A 21,294-nucleotide genomic window follows, 5' to 3' on the forward strand; every position below is an offset into this window, starting at 1 on the left:
TTTTTTTTTTTTTTTTTTTTGCACTTTACCAGTCTTTTGTATTAAAGAGACACAGAAGTACAGACATGCTGTTTTTCTGCTCATCAGCAGGTTGGTTATCAGGCAATTCAGCTTTTGGAGACCCTGGTTCTAACAACTAGCAGTCATATACAGCTTTAAAACAGAAAATAAAGGCTTCTAAATTTCCTTGCAGAACTAGCTGCAAACAAACCAACCAACCTCTTAAAATTTAAGAGCAAAACTTTCCATTTCAATTCTAACTTGAGATTTGGATCCCAACACCTGGAACATAATCTTTCGGTGGCATCAAACATATGGTGTAATTAAATGTGCTTTGAAAAAGGAGAAAAAAAATCAAATGCTTTAATAAGCATAAACATTTGAATACATAAGTGTTGAGCAATCAACATTTCAAAACCAGCTTTTGGGGGTATCACTGTTTGAGTTATGACTTAACTAAAATAACTGAAAAACCATATTTTCTTTGATGCTGTTTTTGCATCACTGATCTTCAAAAAAGCTGTCGTTTGAAAGTAGCGTTAATACAGCTAGGAGTTAAAGGGCTGAAAATAAAACCTGGAAGTGCATTCATTGCTTTGTTGTTCATTCAGGCTCCTCATCCACCACGCAAATGCATCTGAAAGATCATCAGATCTGAGAATCATCAACACAGAGATGACGCACAGACAGAGTAGAGGAAGAGGAGAAGGGGATCCTGGACTGAGTTTGTGGAACTTTCCCTAAACACTGGGGAGGAAAAAAGGCCAAAGCACATTCAAAAGAGGGACCAGAAGAGAGAAGAAGAAAACCCGAACAGTGCAGAGGTTGCAGCCAAACAGTACAAGACTCCAAGAAAAATAATTTCTACTGGAAGCAGCAGATAAAGGTGAAGGAGGAGGGAGTTCGCCAAGATTTGGCTACAATGAACTCATTAGAGATTTTGGCAATACTAGTTTTAGTTAAGTTTGAGGAATAGAAGTCAGATTAGAAAAGATTTGAGACTGATGCTAGACACTAATGGCAGACAACAGATGCAGTTTTGTTATACAAAAAGGGTAACAACCTGCACTGGAACAACTAACGTGCTGTTTTAAGATACTGATTACAATGCCGCAAATACTCCTGAATGCTTGATCTCTCTTATCAACCGTTCTGCTGTCAAGATGTTCTTAACTACAGACCATCAAATCTTTCTCATACTAAGTTCTTCCTAGATATATAATGTATGACACAACCACAAGTCCATCATCAACAACTTTTGGTATTGATGCATCTAGTTTTAGCTCTCTTTATAATCTCAAGTCAATCTAGTATGAATCAAGCAGAAGAACTTACTTTCATGTTCTTCATGCACTACTACGTTCACACGATCAACACATGACTGGATATCATTCCATGTGATAAATTCATTTCCTTCTACACGTGTCTGAGCTTTCAGCTTCATCAAACCATCAATGTATCTGTCAAATAAAAAACAAAAACAGCAACAAACATCACATCACAGCAAGCTGGCCAGGGAACACACGGTAGAGCGTGAAGACCGAACACAAAATGGAAATAGTAACACGAGGGTTGAAACTGGAACAAACGCAAAAAGGAGGAAGAAAAGAAAGATGAAAGGCTGTGTACAAGATGGGTCAGTCCAAATAAATGCAAGGAGAGTGAAATAATTGACAAAAGCACTAGAACACCAAACGAGGAATCAGGGCAAGGGACAGTGTGGTTAAACTGGGTTAGTACCAGTAATAACCAAGCAGTGTTTGAACATGGCTTTAGCGTGAAATCAGGGAGGCGGCTTCAAGAGGCAGCAGAGATATCAGACCAATATGAAGTGGTAATAGCAAACACAAGACACAAGAGCCAACAGAGATGAAATCAAAGCTGTGACAGAAAGAACCTAAAGGGTAAGACCCTCTCTCCCCCCCCCCACACACAAAAAAAAAGTATGAAATATAAGCAATATCAAGGGCAAGCGTGACTCTTGGAAATACCCACCTCTGGGAGTTCTCATCCTCAATGTTAGTGAGCCCTGTGACTGGGCTGCTCAGCTGTTTCCATACTGTATTCACATCTCCTGAATCCAAAGCCCTATTAATGAGGGCCACAGAAGACAGCATCTCTATAGCAACAGATAGTTCTGGATGGGTGAGGTTACCCTGCATACGAAGAGGATAACAAATTCATTCTTCTCACCTGTCACAAACTACTGCTGCACGTAAAATACAATAGAGTAGTCATCAGAATTGGGATAAAAGAGACAAAACAGAAGGACAACCTATACGATACAGAAGTAGAAAGATGAATGTGATGAACAAAACCAGAATGCCAAGTGAGAGAGTAAAACAGAATCTCACAGTGCTGGGTAGGTCAAGACTTACAGATTAAACATCACATCAAAAAAGACTGAACATCAACACAGCTCTAGGAACTCTCAAAATGGGTTTCTTCCAGAGAACATGTTTAACAAACCAGACAAGGTGTATGTCGTGATCCACATCTATTTCTAGAAATAAGCGAAAACGTGGCACTTACTTCAGGGCTCTGCTGCTGCAAGGTAGCCAGCTCCCTTTGGTAAAGATCTGCAGCAAATAGGTAAACCTCTGGTAATTGTGCCTCTGGATTCATTAATTCTGCTACAGTCTTCTCAGCATCACCCATTCGAATTGCAGAATTAATTCTAGCCACTGCTGCCAGCCCTAGAAGCCCAAAGAAGAGGTAGCACAAAGAATCAGGAAGGCAGAGAGTGGATTCCCTAATAATGAGGGTACTTTTATTCCACTCAGGAGTCAGATATCTAACAAGAAGAAAAAGAAAAATTCCCTTAGCTATAGCAAATGAGTGACGTTCTCTGATCTGTACTTCCCAAGTTAGTCTTCCATTGCTGCAGACAACCAGACCACATTACATATCCATTATTTTCCTCATGTAATCTAAAAGCTCTATCCCTGGATTTCTAGTAGCCTTCTTTCTACCTATTATAAATTGAACCAATCACTCTTGGGTAGCCAGAGCTGAGAGCGCTCTGTATGGTGTCAAAAGTACTAAGCAGAAAACAATCAGTATATGAAATATAAACATGAAATAAAATGATCAGAAAAAAAATAAAATGTGAGAGTCTAACAATACCTACTACTAATTATATGCAAGCAATTTCCAGGAACAGCTTTTATTGTAGGAAAGCAACAACAACAGACAGTATTTTCAGTACTAAGCTTAAAACAAGTCTTCCAAAGACAAACTATTTTTAGGATGTACAAATAAATTAACTGATGAGGCAAGTCATTGTCATCTACATTTTATTTGCTACCTGATATTTAGCAATAATTTGGCATACAGAAACAGCTAAAAGTTCTGTGGATCAAACTAAACAAGAGCTGGAGAAAAATGACTAAAATAATCAATGGAAACTGTATCTATTTGATGTTCTTAGTAGCCGAGCTACTTAAAGAACGTTCATAATGGTATGAGAGACCTGAAATATCCCCACATAGACGCAAATTATCGCGCTGTCTCATCTTTCTGATCACATCCCACAATTACTTTGTTGCAGTAATTTCCGGTGATGCTTACTTTGCTGATACTGTTGTGCTGCACTGTTAGCAGCATCCACTCCCAACTGCAACTCTTCCTTCTGCAGAGGACCTGTAAGGCCAGCCTGAGAAAAAACAAACCACAGACAAGGAGAGAGAAATGTCAGCTCATTCATTTCACACAGGTCAGAGAAAAAGAGGGGGGGAAAAAAGGCAACTTTTCCTTAGAGCACTTTAATGCCATACAGCCACTGCAAAGAATGTCACACGTATGCTGGAGACAGAAATTCCACACCAGATACTCAGGTCATATAGTGAAAGACCATATGGTTACAACCTGATGCCTTTTATAGTATTAGAACCACTGTCCCATGAACACACCAATTAATAAGTGCAAGACCTGACTTCCAAAATTATGAAACATTTAAGACAAAGGGGACAACTTTGTGGGAAAGGCTCCCTGAACATGAAATGTGTGCTGGAGAAAAGTTAGTACTTGCGTAGTTTGCCATGAACCCAAACATCTGTTAGTGTTCCATTTTATCTCTGAGCAACAGAAATTATCAGAACATCAAAAATGGACAACATGTATTTTGGCTTATATAGATATATATACACACACATACACCTTCTTGGACTACATATAGTACCGCATGAATACAAACAGAAAATGAGACTGAGCGATCCAAGGCAGGAGGACTTCCAGAACGTGGGTACTAGCTGTACAGGCAATGACCCTTTGAAACACACAGTAAAGATGATTATTCTCCGGAAGCAGCAAAAGACCAGATTTATATTTTGAGATCTTTCAACCAATTTTTGAAGAATTTGCAATCTGACTTTACAGTTTAGAAAATAGCTGCCTGAACTTAAAACCAAAATACTTAGTTAAAATACTTGGTAAAAATATCCCCAGTCTTATTTTATTACTAGAGACATCTTTGGACAACTAAAGAGCGTGCTTGCCAAGCCAAAGCTTGACAGTATATTTTAAAAAGCCTACAGTTGTCCGTCCTATCTTGTCTGAATTGTAGCTCTCAAGGAACATCACTTCTTAAGAGCTTTCTTCAGAGATAAGTGACAAATCTTCTGAATAGTAGCAGCTGTTGGGCAACATCTATGCTGTACAAGAGGCCCTCACTTAAGGGCATAACAGCAACACACACATCCTTCAGCTCCTTCATTAATGCAGAGTTCCAGGTAAGGAACAATAACAAAACATGGCAGTGGATTCTGGCTCATGGAACCATCATTCCAAAGTAACACAGTCATTTTAAGGAATTATATTGAGGAAAATCATTTGGCTATCCATCATTAAAAAACAAACTAACAAAAATCAAAACAAAACAACCCCAACCCTCCTCCTCCCCCTCCCCCCCCCCCAGCGTGGTTTTGAATCCGTTTCATATGGGGATCATGCTGAACACAAAAGTCAACCTGCACTCTAGTGGAAAAGACTATAACATTCTGAGGAAGAAGTGTATCAAATATGTAATAGACTGATCTATTTTAGTAGACAGAGATTTTGGGAGGGTCAGGGAGGAGGACATGTTAAGTTAATTGGGCTGTAGGTCCCAATGAGCTGTGTGCAGACCCTGTCCAAAGTGGGAGTATATGTCAGATCACATGAAGCAGGTAAAGTCACACAGCTGTGCAGGTCCCACACCCCTCCCCATTGCAACTGTATCCAGTCCTGTGCCAAAACAAGTTCAAAAATTATACAGCAGGAGCTGAATTGACTGAGCTGCACCTAAGTCTTACCAAAAAAAATAGGGAGTCTGTCTGAAAGCTGTTCTAGAGAGGTATTGCGATCAAGTCCCAGAAACTTTCTGAAGAAGGGCGTTTCTTCCCTTCCCAGAAAGTTTTAAGTAAGACTGCCTAAAGTCACAGAAAAGTTGAGGTTGGAAGGGACCTCTGGAGATCACCTAGTCCAAACCCCCTGCTCAAAGCAAGATCCACTAAAACATGCCACCCAGGACTATGCCCCATCCTGTTCTGAGCATCTCCAAAGATGGGTACTCCACCACCTCTCTGGGCAACTTGCTCCAGTGTTTGACCGCCCCCACAGTAAAAGAAAGTCTCTTCTTATGTTTAAGCGGAACGGCCTGTATTCCAGTTTTGTGCCCATTGTTTCTTGTCCTTTCACTGGGCACCACCGCGAGGCTGTCTGGCTCCATCTTCTTCATTCCCTCCCATCAGATATTTATATGCATCAATAAGATCCCCCCAACACCTCCCCGAGCCATCTCTTCTCGAGGCTGAACAATCCCAGATTTTTCAGCCTGCCCGTGTGTGTCAGATGCTCCAGTCCCTTTCTCAGCCCTTCGCAGGACTTGCTCCGATATGTCCATGTCTCTCTTGCACTGGGCAGCCCAGCACTGGTCACAGTACTCCACACGTGGTCTTCACTAGTGCTGAGTAGAGGGGGAAGGATTACCTCCCTTGACCTGCTGGCAATATTACCCCAGTGCAGCCTAAGATGCTTTTGGCCTTCTTTGCCAGCTCACGATCAACTTGTTGTCCAGCAGGTGCCCCAGGTACTTCTCTGCAAAGCCGCTTTCCAGCGGATCAGTCCCCAGCCTGTACTTGTAATGCACATACAAGCACTGTACCTGCGTTTCACATGCAGAGGTTAAAACTAAATGATAAATATGTTTACTGTATGCTTTTCTCTGTTTACATTACACATTAAATTTTTCTAAGTAACAGTAAATTGCATGCAGGTCTATTGCAAATGATTACTATACAATGGTATGGTGAAAGGACAAATAAAATTAGGAACCATAGTGATCTAAGCTTTTCCATACCTCCTGTTTCTGCTGTCTATCACTCAGAAATTGCTTGAGATACCAGTCACAGTTTTCTCGTAGTAATCCTCGGAGCCCCAGGGCTGGCGTTGCCAAAGCTTCATATAACGCTAATGCGTCTCCTTGTTCCAAAGCTAGGCCAATCTTCGATATAGCTGAATGTGCTAGTAACAAAATAAAGCAGAGTTTTGAGAGAAACACCAAATAAGATAATATTAAACATTAAATAAGATAATAAATCCCATGATTTATATAACCTGCTGCTCAGAAAGAAATACTCTTAGACCTGACAGCTGTCAAGTTACAAAGGAAACCTGAATGGAACACTTCCAAAGTCAATTGCAAAGTACCACTTTAACAAGTGGTTGAAGAATTGAAATAACATGCATTACTCAAGGAAGAGAATGTAGCAAAAAAAAAAAATCATTCAGTTCCCCAAAGACTGAGCACCAGAAGTCAGAATAAATTCACCTTATAACTGCGTATTAATAACATATAAAACAAACAGAATAGGAAAACTGCCTTCCACCTCTGTTAGCATTATAGAAAGTGAGGAGCAGCACAGGTATTGTTTTCAAGTATTCTTTAACTAGGACTATTAATTTAGCGTGATACCTACTGTTCACTTTATTGATGTTGCCCTGAATCTCAGCTTGCGTTAAAAGTTCTTCATACACGTCTCTCTCTCTCTCTGAATTTTCAGAGGCAATCTGACGATGAAATAAAAACTAATCAGTCTGTTTGTACAATTTCTTTTGCCTTCATAAGTTTTCTATGACCTTCTCATGGAAAAGGACAGGGAGCATAACTGTGTATCTACATAGAGCTGTGACAGGGTGTTTAAAAAGAATCCACTGCAACATACACAAATAGTTTAAAAGAGGAATGGGTTTACCCTATTTTTCGCATTCTCCATCTTGTCTTTCTTTGCTCTGTAGAGTGTGTCCTGGTAAGTGGATGCCAATAGGTCATCGAGATTTACTAGCATGGCATTAGGGTTCTTCATTGCCATAAGAGTGTCAGCTGGAACTTGATGATCAATTGCTTCATTAATGGCAATAACAGCAGCATGTACTGAAAAACAAGTCACACCCTGCCAGTTAGTTACAAGCACAACAGCTCTAACTGTAACAAGTTGAGAACCTAACTGGAAAGAAAGCACCTGATAAATGCTTCGGCAACAACAAAAGAATTATCAATGCACCTTCCACTCCCGCATGGCTTTATATTCTTGACATAAATAGTGGCACGTTTCCTAGTACTATTTCTATCTAATATGTCCCAGCAAAGAACCAAAAACCCCCCAAAATCCCAAACTTCTCTTCCTAACCTTTCAAAAGGACTATCAAAAGGATTTTATTGTCTCACAACAGAGAGTGCTACAACCAACACACAGTATCTAATCTGCCAACGTTTAAAAAAAAAAAAAAAAAAAAACCACACACAGAAAACGAAACTCAGTTTTTCCTTACATGCTGCTTCGTCCACGGAGAGCTCGTTCGCTAGAATTCCTCCTATCTTGCTGAAGGCAGGCATCTGAATACCATACTTCTCCAGTTCAAGCCTCATATTACTGATTTCCTCCTCTGAAACATACATAAAAACATATACCAATTGTTTCTGCATAAAAATTTAGGACCGCCACATTAAGTTACAAATTACCGTTTTATTAATACTTTGAATCTCATCCAGTAAAAGTAAATGAGGCTTAAAATAAGTGGAAACTGATAGGCATTTTATATACTTTCCTAAAATCTACATTCATCCCAGAAACTCATATGGGAGAATTCCACAGTCTTCCTCACAGGAAAATATCACACAACTCACAGAAAGAGCCCGAAAGAGACTCCGTCATTGTGAGGTGCTTCAGTTACAGCTGCCAACAGGTCAGGAAAATATACAGGCGGTCTTTTGCCTCTCCCCCCCCCCCCCCCCCCCCCAAGAGAAACTATGTTGAAAAAGGAGATGGAGAATACTGAGGCATGCTATTGCTGAATATCATGTAACTCAAAAACAGGGGCGTTAGTTAAGCCTCTTGGGTACAATCAATAACTGGTTTGCAGGAAGAAAATAAAAAGTTAGACATCTTTCAAATCAGGTGGCTGCCTTTGGGCAGGAACCTCACTAACGCAAAACACAATTTGGCATTTTGAAAAAAGTCAAGGAACTGAAACCCTGAGGAGCCACGTGGGCACAGTTCAGGGCTGAATTCTCCTACAGCAAACTACCTGGCAAACCTTCAGTTGATGGTAGCTCTATTTCAAGCAGTTCTGGCTTCCCTTAACAGTTTACCAAGTTCTAAACTGATCGAGTGTTCATAATCTAACAGATGAAACCCCCTCAAAGAGATGGAGGGAGGCTGAAGCACCTTACAACAATGATAGAAAGGTAAAGTATGTTATTCGTGAAAATAATAATTAGTGAAATGATGACTATGTATCAGCCATGTTCACAAGTACCCAAAACAAACCTTTTTCTTAAGCTACAGGAACTCCTCAGAGATATTAATCCTTAATTTTGATCATAATAAAGTAGTAAAGCCCTTTCTCAACTGATCGTTACAGTGTCTAGAAGAGCATGAGGTAAAGACAGCACAAGTATCAACAGAAACAACAACTTATTTTTTTTCTTTTTCTTTTTTCTTTTCTTTTCTTTTTTTTTTTTTTTACCTGTGAAGTCCACCTTCCCATATAAATCCTGAATTTGTGGGGCAAGACCCAGCTTGAATAGGTACAGGCTAAAAAAGAAGACAAAGAAATGATTAGCACTAGTAATTTCTCCTTGTGACCCTGATGATGACACAGATTTTTAGAAAAATATAGGTTCAAGGAGTCATTCAGATAAGCCAAAAAACAAGAGCTCATTACCACCAAAAGGGTGGGCTGACTCCCCTCTTCCCCCCCACAACTGCACATTTCTGGTCTACCACTCCCTGACGTCTTCACTGAGCTGATTTGACTTACTAAAATTAGGATAAAGTATTCATTTGGTCATTTTGCTTTAATTTCAGCGAGTTGAACTGGTTCACAAAGGAGTCTGACAACTACCAGAACTGCTACAGAGGAGGGGCGAAACCACATAGCTAATTACAAATGGGATCAGAGAAAGTCGAGCAACTCCTCTCCCTTTTTTTGCCTGTCACGCTGCCTCACCACAGCTCACAGAACTGTGCCCTCTAGTAAAATATTAGATTACATGGGAACATTAAAAATATATATATATATAATATATATATATATATGTATATGTATATATATGTATATACACACACACACACACACATATACAAAAATATATATTTTAAAAAAACAACACTAAATAACTGCTTCCTCAGGTTAAACTAACTTGGAGTCATTATTTGCCTGGAAAAAAGAGCATAAAAAATTCCTCCTTTTTATGTGACCAAAACAGGTCAAATCTAGATCTCCAGTCTTTATAGATCTAAGCAGGTTTTTACATAAACGTCAGGCAGGAACATTTCTGACCTATAGACTGTCAATAGTTTAAGTTCAACAAAGGCAAGTGCAGGGTCTTGCATCTAGGGAGGAATAACCCCATACACCAGCACAGGCTGGGGGTTGACCTGTTGAAAAGCAGCTCTGCAGAGAAGGACCTGGGAGTCCTGGTGGATGACAAGGTTAACCATGAGCCAGCAATGTGCTCTTGTGGCCAAGAAGGCCAATGGTGTCCTGGGGTGCATGAGGAAGAGTGTTGCCAGCGGGTGATCCTCCCCCTCTACTCAGTCCTGGGGAGGCCTCACCTGGAGTAATGGGTCCAGTTCTGGGCTCCCCAGTACAAGAGAGACATGGCACTACTGGAGGGAGTCCTTTGTAGCGGAGGGCTACAAAGATGATGAGGGGGATTGGAGCATCTCTCCTATGAGGAAAGGCTGAGAGAGCTGGGACTGTTCAGCCTGGAGAAGACTGAGAGGAGATCTGACCAACGTGTACAAGCATCTGAAAGGGAGGGTGTCAAGAGGACGAGGCCACACTCTTCTCGGGGTGCCCAGCGACAGGACGAGAGGCAACGGGCACAAACTGAAACACAGGAAGTCCTAGCTGAAGATGAGGAAAAGCTTCTTTACTCTGAGGGTGACTGAGCACTGGAATAACCCGCCTGGACACGATCCTGTGCGATGTGCTCGAGGTGACCCTGCTTGAGCAGGGGGGTTGGACTAGATGATCCCCAGAGGTCCCTTCCAACCTAAACCATTCTGTGATTCTGTAACAGAATTGTGTTCTAGGTTTTTTTGTTTTTTTTTTTAATATATTGATGCACTAAGCCTAGAAAAGGAACACATTTTTATAAAAATATCATTTTTCTTATTTATATTTACATGGCAGATTTACTATTCTTTGAGGCTGACTCTGTAGAGGAATCAGTTATGGAATATCTCACCCAAAAACATTAACTGAAGAAACCGGGATGCACTGAGAACACATTAGATGAAAGTGTGCAACTTCTACACTTTTAGCATAACTACCTGGACTGTTTGCATCTATTCATTCCCTGAACACTTTTTTTTTCCTCTCTAAAATGTAATCGAAAAAGAGTTCGACAACAACAAATTTAATTTTCTTGGAAATACGATTATTATCCACAAATCAGACAGTATAAAGAAAAAAAAAAAACCTAAACACTGGCCAGGCCGTGACAAGTAACATAACAAGAATGTGTGCCAGCCAACTCCATGCACAGAGTAGCTACAATAACTATCACAAAGCCGCCAGTAAGGGAAGAACTTTGCCATAACCCATATGAAAGGGAATGCTGCTCTTGGTAGTGGCAATGTAGCCCACCAGAGGTCTACTCTAGACTGCTATATAAATTCCAAATGACCCATTCTCCAGTGATAATTCATTTTAGATCCAAGTTGGAATCACATTATTTCTAAAAATAATAATTTGATCAAAAACAGTCTGAAATATCTTTCAACATTCAGCTAAGTGCCATTCATCTGTATGGATTTCCCATTGGCAATAGATCAGAGAGCAGAACAACCTGATCTTGAGAACTGATACCGAGCAAGCAACAGATGAAGACCCAAAATGATAAAATTCAGCTTTCGTTCACCCAGTTAATTCCACAAAGAGTCCTCTTGATATAAAAATCTAAACATATTTCAAAAGCCACACTGAAAATTTGCATTTAAACCAGCCTGTCAGGACAAAAACAAAATAAAGCCCCCCAAAAAAGTCTGTGCAACGCGCTATCCTATCAAATTGAAGAACACAGCACAAACAAATGGATCCTCCTAGTTTTCTCAAGAACTGAAATCATCTTACTCAGTCTATGTGAGATTTTAAGATTTTTTTTAAAGACCTTTCAGCAACAGTTCCTGCTTGATCATTCTTACTGTGATCATCTCAAAAAATACATGCTGCAGTACATTACAGTGATCACACGGGCTCTCATACAGTGACAGCGCTGATCCCTGGATACGCTCACACTTTCTTTCTCACAAGCACTTTCTAGGGCTTCAAGACTTTCCTTTATGCTCAGAGTATTAGCTCTGGCTCAGAGAGCAGAGAGGGAAGGTGAGAACTGGGATGGCAAGGGAGTAATCGCAACATACTTGACTGGCTCCCGTTCCTTCAGCATCTGCTTTGGCCACTGTCCAACACAAAACTATAGCTAAACGGATCTTTCCTCTGACCTGGTATGACTGTTCTTCTGGTAGAGCTGAGGGGTGGCTGGGATGGATTTACTAAGTCAAGGTGCATACTCCTTCCTTCACCTTTCAGCTTTCCAGACAGATTTCAGAAGCAATTACACTTCTGCCCAGCATGCCTTACCTGAGTGCATGAATACAATAGATACAGCGTGGCATGTTCTTGCGATCATAGATATCTGTAGTTTCTGGGTAGAAAATCTAAAGATAAAACAAAGTTAGCAGTTTGAATGATACTCACTCCAATTGGCATAACTGTGGTAAGCCCAAATTTCTGCAGTACTTTTATGAAATGGCCCACAGAACAGAACTCTTCCGTGAGCTTCCCTGCCTTCCTAGTTGAAGTGCCAAGCCTCTCTTTTGTTTCTACCCCCCAAACCAGGGCTCCCTCCTCCTGCTCAAGTTCTACGCGCTTGAAAGCGGCCACGCTTTCTTTTGGATCTCCACCAAGATGCTGGGTTGTGAAGTCTTTGTGGGGACTTCAGGGAAAGCCAAGAGATGAAGAAAAATACTTACAGTAGAAGAGAGTAAAGAGGATTTTGTTCGGACTAAACGGGGTTGGAGAGGAAGAGAAGAGACAGTAACAAAAGGAGACAGAGACCAGCACTGAGATGGCAGGCAAAGTGCACCACGTTTTCAGTTATCTGGGCCCAAAAGCTTTCAGACAGTCTCAAATGAAAAATTCTTGAAAATTTAGTCCAAAGAGTTAATGCTGAAAGTGTGTCTTCATTCAGAAGTGCTGACAAGGTATGCTACTTTTAAGTTATTTGTGCATTCCTTGCTGTTGCCTACGAGCACAAAATAACACTGCTCTTTCTGTAAAGGAGAGCGCAACTGAAGGACCCTCACAACTCCAAAACATCAGTTCCTTGGCACTTCTGCATGGAAAAGTACTTAAAGCACCAATGTCTCTTTGTCAACATACTGGGCTCCAGCCCAGTTTCCTCAACATCTCCTTACATACTTGTTTCCCCCCAAATCCCATTTACAGCTGAAAATCTTAACCCATACCTCACAGTTAACTCTCTCTGCCTAGCTCGCTCTTCATTTATTTTCCTTTCACCTAACAAACCTTCATAGCATACTTCGGTATCTCCTGCTCCCAAACGTGTTCCTGGATCATCATCATAAATCCAAGCGAGGCTCAACTAGTGAATCTCATCAGTTGTTTGGAAAACTTTGACAAAAACAGAGCGTCCAATTTGCAAGCTCATGCCAAAACAAAACAAACAACAGACTAAACTATGTAGTGCTGGTTTTGGTGGCACTAAGCATAACAAGATGTACATAAACACATGAGGAAAACTTATTTTGGGTACTAACCCATGTATGTGACTTGACTCTCAGTACAACACTTGTCACGGTTTCATACACTTTAAGGTTACATCATTTATTAGCTCAGAGGACTTTATCTGGCCATTACCCTAGTGAAGCCAATAATATGTGCTTGATTAGAGCACACCATGAACATATTCCAACTTGATGTAAAAACTCCATAGGGAAATCTGAAGTAATGGAGAACCTACTATCTTCTGTTGTGCTGATCCTTTTATCATAGATGTCTAAAAAACTGCCACAAATAAACCGTAGCTCAGATATTGGTCAACAGGATGCAGAGTAAGAACTATGTAATGTAAACTTCATGCAAGATTAGAAATATTAAGCATATAGTATAGAAGGAGGAATTATTTCGCTCCTAATCATTCACACACACACGCGCGCGCGCACACATGAAGCGGAATAAAATATTTCCGTAAATTTTAGGAGAGAACTTCTACAGAGAGGCAACTCTAGGAAATGAAGAATCAACTAAATAAAGTCTGCTGATTCTTGCACAGCAGCAAATGCTTCCATGAAATGCAAAGCTTTTCTGAGATTATATATTTATTTGCATGTACAACACAGAAATTACCTTGGGGAGACCAATCTCAGCCATTGCATTCAGCCACTGAATTACGTTATCAGTGTGCCGGAAGTGGAGACCCGTTGCCTGAAATAAAGATAGTTAGGAAGAAGACAAACGACAAAATATAACAGCTGCCAAGAACACCAGGGAGCTTCACTAAGACAATGAAAACTGTCCCTTTACTGAAAATACGATGTCAGAAGTCTTTATATACAATTAGACTCATTGTTTATGACATGGCAAGTTTTCTCTCATGAGTGCAAGCTTTATCGCACATGAGATAAAGCGAAAAATCCACCCCTCTCACTCCAAAGCCAAGGAGGAGTTTCTCAGACAACATTAACATAAATTAACATTCTTCTTATTCACTCATAGTTCCTCTGTGTACACATTTTCTTTCCTAATTTAGGCCTCTACCTACCCCAGCCTCTATGGCCAACAGCTCTCACCTTATATCTAGTCTGTTCCCTGTCATAGATTTTCTTCACAGAAACCACTTTAGGGGAGAAAAAGTTTCCAAGTTTGGCTAGGTAGACTCCATTTCTCAAGCCTTCTTCCAGCTCTGTTGTGGGAGGCAGCTCCTCATTCAGACAGGCCTCCATCCATCTGGAAGTGCAAGAACAACAAAGCAGGTCACAAAAGCGCAGTTTGTAAACACAGCCCCATGCTAAAAAAGATTCGTGCTACTACTACTGTGCCATCCTCCAGCGTGGTAGTCATTTAGCATTAGAGGCTGACAATGGTTATAGTATTATCAGACAATCTGTGCCATTAAAACAGTAATCAGTAATGCTTCAGACAAAATATTAAACAGAAGAGCAAAGTCCAGTAGTCAAAGTTTCACACGTTATTAAGATAATATTTCACCATCATGTTTCTCCTTCAGCCCATGATTTAGCTCGTACTAGTCTAGACATAGTAGCCAACCTGCTCTTTTAACTCATTTAAATCTTCCTCTTGAGCACAGGCTCATCTCACAAGTATCTCTTTATTCTACTTTAATATCCAGTAGTTATTTCACAGCTTTGTGCCACTGATGCAAGCTCTTTTAGTTGACCTCATAGAGATGCCTTAAAATGCTGTCATTAAGTTCCTTAACTATATTTCTCCCTCACTCCTACACATTTTAAACAAAACAAAAAAATTGGAACAGACTTTCATTGCCACAGCTTTTACTTTTCCCTCCTTATGTTAGCTGACTTTCCCTTATGTCGTGTCCTTGTCTCATGTAATGGTGTTACTGCATTCCTCATGACAAAAATAGAGATTACAGCAGCAGCATATAATTTGAAAAGCCGCTGCCCTCACAACAAAGATTCACCTAGATATTTCTTCTTTAGCAAAGCTGCCGCAAGATGTATTTTACAAGTTTGGCTGTGCAGCTTGTTCTGGAGGAGACACGCTCCCTGGCTGTTCTGTTCTCTGCAGGAAGGAGCTCCAATGCCACGGGCCGCTTTCTAAAGAACATCATTCTTGCTTCTGGAGACCATGCCTCACTCCCATCTGAACTCCAAAGCTCCTAAAGGACACATCAGCCTTGATTCAATGAAAGCCACGGAAAAGTGACTTTCAAGACAGCAGTGGCCCAGAATAGCAGTAGCACATGTTATAACACCGCACACGAGTATGGTTAACAATCTGCATCACAGCGACGATGTGTCCTCATTACTGGGACAGAGTTTAAAGATAGTCAAGCGAAGAATACTGCTGACCCATTTTTTGGTTTTTGTTTGTTTGTTTGCTTTTAGGAAATTCAGATATTTTAATCCCTGAGAAATTCAATAGAACCGGAATGCTAATATTCTAAATATTGTTTCATATGAATACACAATTGTAGACTATTTAGCTCCGTATTAATCCAGGCAAAATAACAGAAAAACACAATGCTGGATGCAAATGATAAAGGATTAAATATATAATTGTGGTAAATTTACACAGTTGCACAGAAAATAGGTCCTGTAAAACACAGCTGGGAAAATTATGCAGTATGCACTTCTGTTTACCACCTAAAATGGCAGACATTTCACTTCTGGGAGGGCTTCATGCCTCTCAGCATGCTGATTAAAATCTTGCACTGTGCATACATACAAAAAATAGTTCACATATACTAAGAACTAACAGACATCTCAAAGTAGCGTTTTCATGGGGAATCATCAAATGGGACTATTTCTAATGCATTTTGGCATACTATGCCCTACTCTTTCAGTTTTCCAGGACGTAATGCGAAAATCAAGGCTGACAAAATTAGATTATTACACCTATGTATCAGATGATTACAATATGCAATATTATCATAACTGCAAACTATAATTAGCACATGGGTGGTCATAGCTCCAGTAAGAATGGAACTGTTCAAATAACCCAGGCCTTACATACTGTTAAATACTAGGTCACTGATCGAGCGTATCTACAGACTGGGGACCATATTCTAAAATGGCAATCTGTAACACTGAAAAATGGGTATTGAGTACAGTGGACATAATGGTCCTGGTCCTTTTTTAAGTGGGTTAACTTAAACAGAACTAAATATACTTGAAAAAACATATAGAAACCATTTCAGATGAACATGCATCTCCACTACTCGGGGTGGGGGGTGTGGGGGGGGGAAATGCCGGTCAAGTACTGGCATCTGAATTCATTACTTGTCCCTCTATCTCTACTTGAATTGTTGTTAGTATACGTTGTGGCCATCTGCCTTTTAAGATAAACAAGCCCCTGTTTCTAAAACAAAACAAAAAAAAAGCTGCAGCACTAGCGCTTTGTTCTTTGCCCTGATTCTGTATTTGCCTAAAAGTACAATTCAAATAGGTCTACTTAGCTTGGCTGCTGTTATTCCTCAGATGGCCTTTTCTATTCACACTAGTTAAAATTAGCCAGAGTGAGTCAGTTGCCTATACGCAAGAGGATCTAAAATCTGACTGAGGAGTAAGCGTAGCATTGAATCCTCAACATTTTAAGTCATCCCTCTTGCACTTTTATTTGCATTTCTTTTTTTTTCAATATCTCATGCCAAATGCTGTTCTCCAATCTGAGGATTTTCTATCAGAGAGTTACACTCAGCCTCACCTGGAGAAAGGTTACTCAATAGGGACGTCAGAAAGAAACAGTCCGATTTTACTGTTGTTTCTTCAAGTGTTCATATTACTTTAAGTATCTGCATTCCTCTCTAGATATCACAGAAAAATGTGAAAAGTTCATCCAAAAGAAAAAATTCACAAATATTCCATAGCTGCTCATCATAAAGTACCTAGAATCAGCCACTATTACCATCCCCAAATGTCAGTTCTGTTGATTCTTCTATCTGAACGCCAACAACTACTCATTGTAAAGGCTTTCTACCTTCGCGCAGAAAAGCCTTTTCCTCACGCTTGGCTTCTCTACAGCTCCAAGCAGCAAAGATGACATCTTCAAAAAGCTAACAGAAGAAAGAAGAAGGTGCCAAGAAGCTTTTCGCTGAGGTTGCCACAGTGACTAAACTACTCACAGAAAAAAGACAGCAACCAAACATCTCCAATAGACATGCACGTGGACATTTTAGCAGAGCCTGGAAGGAGGTGAGAAAGAAAGGAAACTACCTTTGCCCCTAACCAGCACTCAAAAAAGAAAAAAAAAAAAAAAAACAAACCAACAGCAAGAAAACAGTTGTATGTACCTGCTGACAACCCTCCCTTCCCCCAATAGCCAGTAGTTCCACTTCTGCCACCTTCCTCACTCACTTCTAGTCTTTTCCAGCCCCCTAAAAACTAGAATAAAATTCTTAATTTGCAACTCTCGCACAAAATTCTTTACAAAACGTACAACACGACAATTGTAGCCTCTGCTCAGAGCATCCAGACGACAAAGGTTCTGTGCGTGGAAACTTTCAATCAGCAAAAGAGTATCTGGTTGGAATGGCGGAGGTAATGTTCACACAAAAACGGCAACTAGGCTCTAGCACTATTTGAAGAAAGTTTACTTGAAACACCACATCCAGCAGTGAAAGAAAGTAAGTTTTTTCTTTTTTTCCTTTTTTTAATTAAGAGTGGATAAACTGTAGAAATCAAAAAGTAACCTTCCATACTCCGGAGAAAAAGTAAAGTAGCATTTGGAAAGGTATATAAAACAATAACATTTCTTCCAAGCCTCCTCTCTCTCATGCTTTTTGTGGGTTTTACACACTTTCCTAAAAAGTTGTACAAAGTCAGAGGACTGCTTTATGTGCTCTTTGATAGCACCTGACCACCTGGATATGAGGAGTTTCACTGCCTAGTTTATTCATATATGAGAAAGTTACCAGCTAGCCACCAAACACCAGATGACTCATAACCGTGATCCTGCTCATCTTGCCTTTGAGCTCCTTGCCATCTAATTTGGGAAAACAAAGGGAGGACTGTTTATGCAAAGCCTGTAAGGTACAGAAAACAAATACAACCCGAAGGACATATTAAGGGAGTAAAGAATTGAGTCAGAGTACAAGCTACAGAAAGCAAACCAGTTCAACAAGTTCTGACACATTCGACTCATAGATGGCAGCGACTACATCCTGCATTAGAGAAACTTTCACAGTCTTAAGGAATTCTCAGTCCCTCTAGTCTAAATGACCACAATATTAATACCTCAAGGTCTCATGTTCCTTACATTCAGCACTCCAGATACAGTGCACTTAATAAATGACAAGTAACATTCTTGAAGGAGAAAAGAGTATATACATGAAGTTGCTTCGTTGGGCCTAGTTTACTCTGGAAAGCTACCACATGCAAGCTTCTGAAGAGACTCCTATAATAAGAGACGTAGTACCACATTTTCCTTTCTAATAAGAAATAAATGCCGTGTTTTGTGACTTGGACTATCATAATTTCCTCAGGTTGCTTATATAAATAAGAATGCCAACTCCCTACTAGAGAGATTAAAAGCACACTGACAGCTACAGCTTCTTCAACAGAATGTTCTCAAAGAAGCCTTCAGTTGCAAATAAAGAATTGGGGATCAATGTAAAACTGGGAGAGCACTTGAAATTTATTTGAAACGCCAATGTAAGAAACCAACACATCACATTTTCTATTTTTATAAGCAGCTACTATCAAATGAAATAACAAATGAAAGCAAGCCACCACATATTCGCTCCTCAAATATTACCTCATCATTTACTTAACCACTATATAAACCTATTCTTACTCAGATTCTTATTAAAAGCTTGCAATGAAACTAGATCCCAAGTACAGCATCTGCTCTTTGCCCAGGCAACAGTAAGACCAGTCATCCTGCTTAAGCAGCATCAACCAATCCCAAATGAAACACCGTGATACTTTGGAGTACAGTCTGAGCCCCAGAGAAGGGGGAATTGCAACCAAAATAGGATGGGAGAGCCTGGAAAAGCAACAAGAAATAGTGTTTCCAGAAAGAAAGAAAAAGTTTCTAGGAACATCTGGGCAGCTTCTCTCCATGGGATCACAGCCGCAAAGAGAAACTCATTCCTCTGCAGCTACCATTTTCTTGTGCCTTACTGCTTTCTTCTCAGAAACTTTGTTCTTCTTGAACTTTATGCTCTGGGAAATGCAGAAGGGCAACTAAATCTTAATGAGTGACAGAGAAAACATTACATTAAAGAAAAAAATTCTGGACCATTATCCAAATGATCTATTATGCCAAAGATAGTGTAAAGCAAATGAAATAATACCATTCAAATCACACTCTTTCACGTGCCAAACCACATGGCTGTATTTCCTGTGGTACTCCTTCAGCAACCCAACCTTCTCCCCCGTTCCTTCTGAATGGTGCAAGAGCTTTCTGAACTCTTGCTTACATGCCTAAAATCATCACAGCCAAAGACTCTTGAGAGGACTTGGAACTACTCAAACCCTGCAAGCACTCAAATGCTAGCAATAAGGTTAACAATGCCCTTCCCGACAAGCTTATTGAGGCAACAAAAACACCCACTTTGTTCAGTCCTAGAAAGACTGAAAATGAAAGTAGAAGGGACATGAAACCACATCATTTAATGCCTTACTGAAGGACACAGGAGTGGTGAGCTCTGTTTAAGCATCTCTATAAAATAAGAAAAATAGCCCGTAATTAGAACATAACCTGTCTCAATGTACTCATACCTGTTTCAACAGGTTCCTAAGTGGGTGTTAATGCAACTACAAAACCAGGGCAATTTACATACAATAAAACTTCTCCTTCTTGCAACATAGCTTAACTGTTTGCTAGACAAGAGGACGGCCATGTTTTCATCAAGTATTACACAGCAGCTTTTTATTTTAAAACTTGTCTATTTATAGTAAAACTTCTATCACCCTTAAAAGGAAGAAACAGCACAGATTTTCAGCGGATAAATGTGAGATTTCCGAGAGAATGAGAGGCAAGCATTTCTCAAATCTTACTGAAATCAAACTGGCTCATGGGCAGCAGCTCACTCATTCAATTCATAATGATGAGCAGCAACTCACTCACTTGCAAGTTCTGACCTCTGCATTCATACCTAACATAAAGCATTCCTCTGAAGACCTATCAAACAGAAGGCATTAGAACAATAAGCCACCAATAAGGTTTCCACAGAAACACTGAACCCTTTTTAGCTACTTAGGGTGTAATTTGACAACGTTGTTTTTCCAGCGGCATTGCGGACTCATGCAGCTTCCACTACGCTCCCTCCTTCTCCTCAGCACGCAAAAAAAAAAAAAAAAAAAAAAAAGAAAGAACGTTTTTAACCAGAATTAATTCTCCCAATCAATTTCATGACATGATTGCATAAGCAAAATAAGAGACTCCAATTTTACTGAAGCTAGCTCAAATGACAGGAATAATTTCACCTTTCTAATCAGTCAGTCCTATTGCCAAATCAAACACAGACCCCACTCTCAGATAAGATCTTTGAATATCTACAAGCAGCTGGTACCACCAGTTACAATTTAAAAGCAGGCCTTCTTTGAGAAAAAGGAGGACAAGAAAAAAAGACAAAAAAAATGACAGTAAAAACCTAACATCAGGTATTGTCAAGCTCCAAAAAAGAAGTATTGCTCCGTTAGCGAGAACTGGAAAAAATTAACACCAGTCATACCTCAATTATTAGCCTGTTTTTTCTTCCTCAACGCAGCATTATCAAGAAGGATTGTGACAAGTTACCCCAAGGCGTCATACTTTCCTACACTATCATAGGTCAATTTTAACCAGAACTGGAATTCAAACATGGTAGAAGTGTAACACTGGTCATATTTGCACACATCTTGCTCTTACACTTGTGAAAAGGTCAGAAGCCTGGCTAACCTTAGCAATTTCATCTTCTGTTTTGGCCCTGACCTTAAGGAAACGTTCTCCCAACCCTGAGACAATGGAAAAGTGGGGGAAAGAAGAAGAAGAAGAAGTAGTCACTTTTTTCTCTCACATTGATTACGGCTAAGC

General features: G+C 40.0%; 1 protein-coding gene across 1 annotated transcript in view; it reads right to left on the reverse strand.

The window, feature by feature from the left end:
• IQGAP1 (IQ motif containing GTPase activating protein 1) overlaps positions 1–21,294 on the reverse strand; it is a 74,357-nt gene that overhangs the window by 34,605 nt on the left and 18,458 nt on the right. Inside the window, exons 3-14 of the mRNA XM_068958886.1 lie at positions 14,364–14,520; positions 13,921–13,998; positions 12,133–12,209; positions 9,007–9,074; positions 7,810–7,923; positions 7,233–7,411; positions 6,957–7,047; positions 6,338–6,501; positions 3,571–3,655; positions 2,533–2,696; positions 1,996–2,156; positions 1,336–1,460 (exon numbers count right to left, since the gene is read on the reverse strand). Of these exons, the coding sequence (XP_068814987.1) occupies positions 1,336–1,460; positions 1,996–2,156; positions 2,533–2,696; positions 3,571–3,655; positions 6,338–6,501; positions 6,957–7,047; positions 7,233–7,411; positions 7,810–7,923; positions 9,007–9,074; positions 12,133–12,209; positions 13,921–13,998; positions 14,364–14,520 (1,463 nt within the window). The remainder of the gene's footprint in view (positions 1–1,335; positions 1,461–1,995; positions 2,157–2,532; positions 2,697–3,570; positions 3,656–6,337; positions 6,502–6,956; positions 7,048–7,232; positions 7,412–7,809; positions 7,924–9,006; positions 9,075–12,132; positions 12,210–13,920; positions 13,999–14,363; positions 14,521–21,294) is intronic.

This window comes from Struthio camelus, chromosome 12 (genome assembly GCF_040807025.1).
Source record: "Struthio camelus isolate bStrCam1 chromosome 12, bStrCam1.hap1, whole genome shotgun sequence".
Taxonomy (NCBI): domain Eukaryota; kingdom Metazoa; phylum Chordata; class Aves; order Struthioniformes; family Struthionidae; genus Struthio; species Struthio camelus.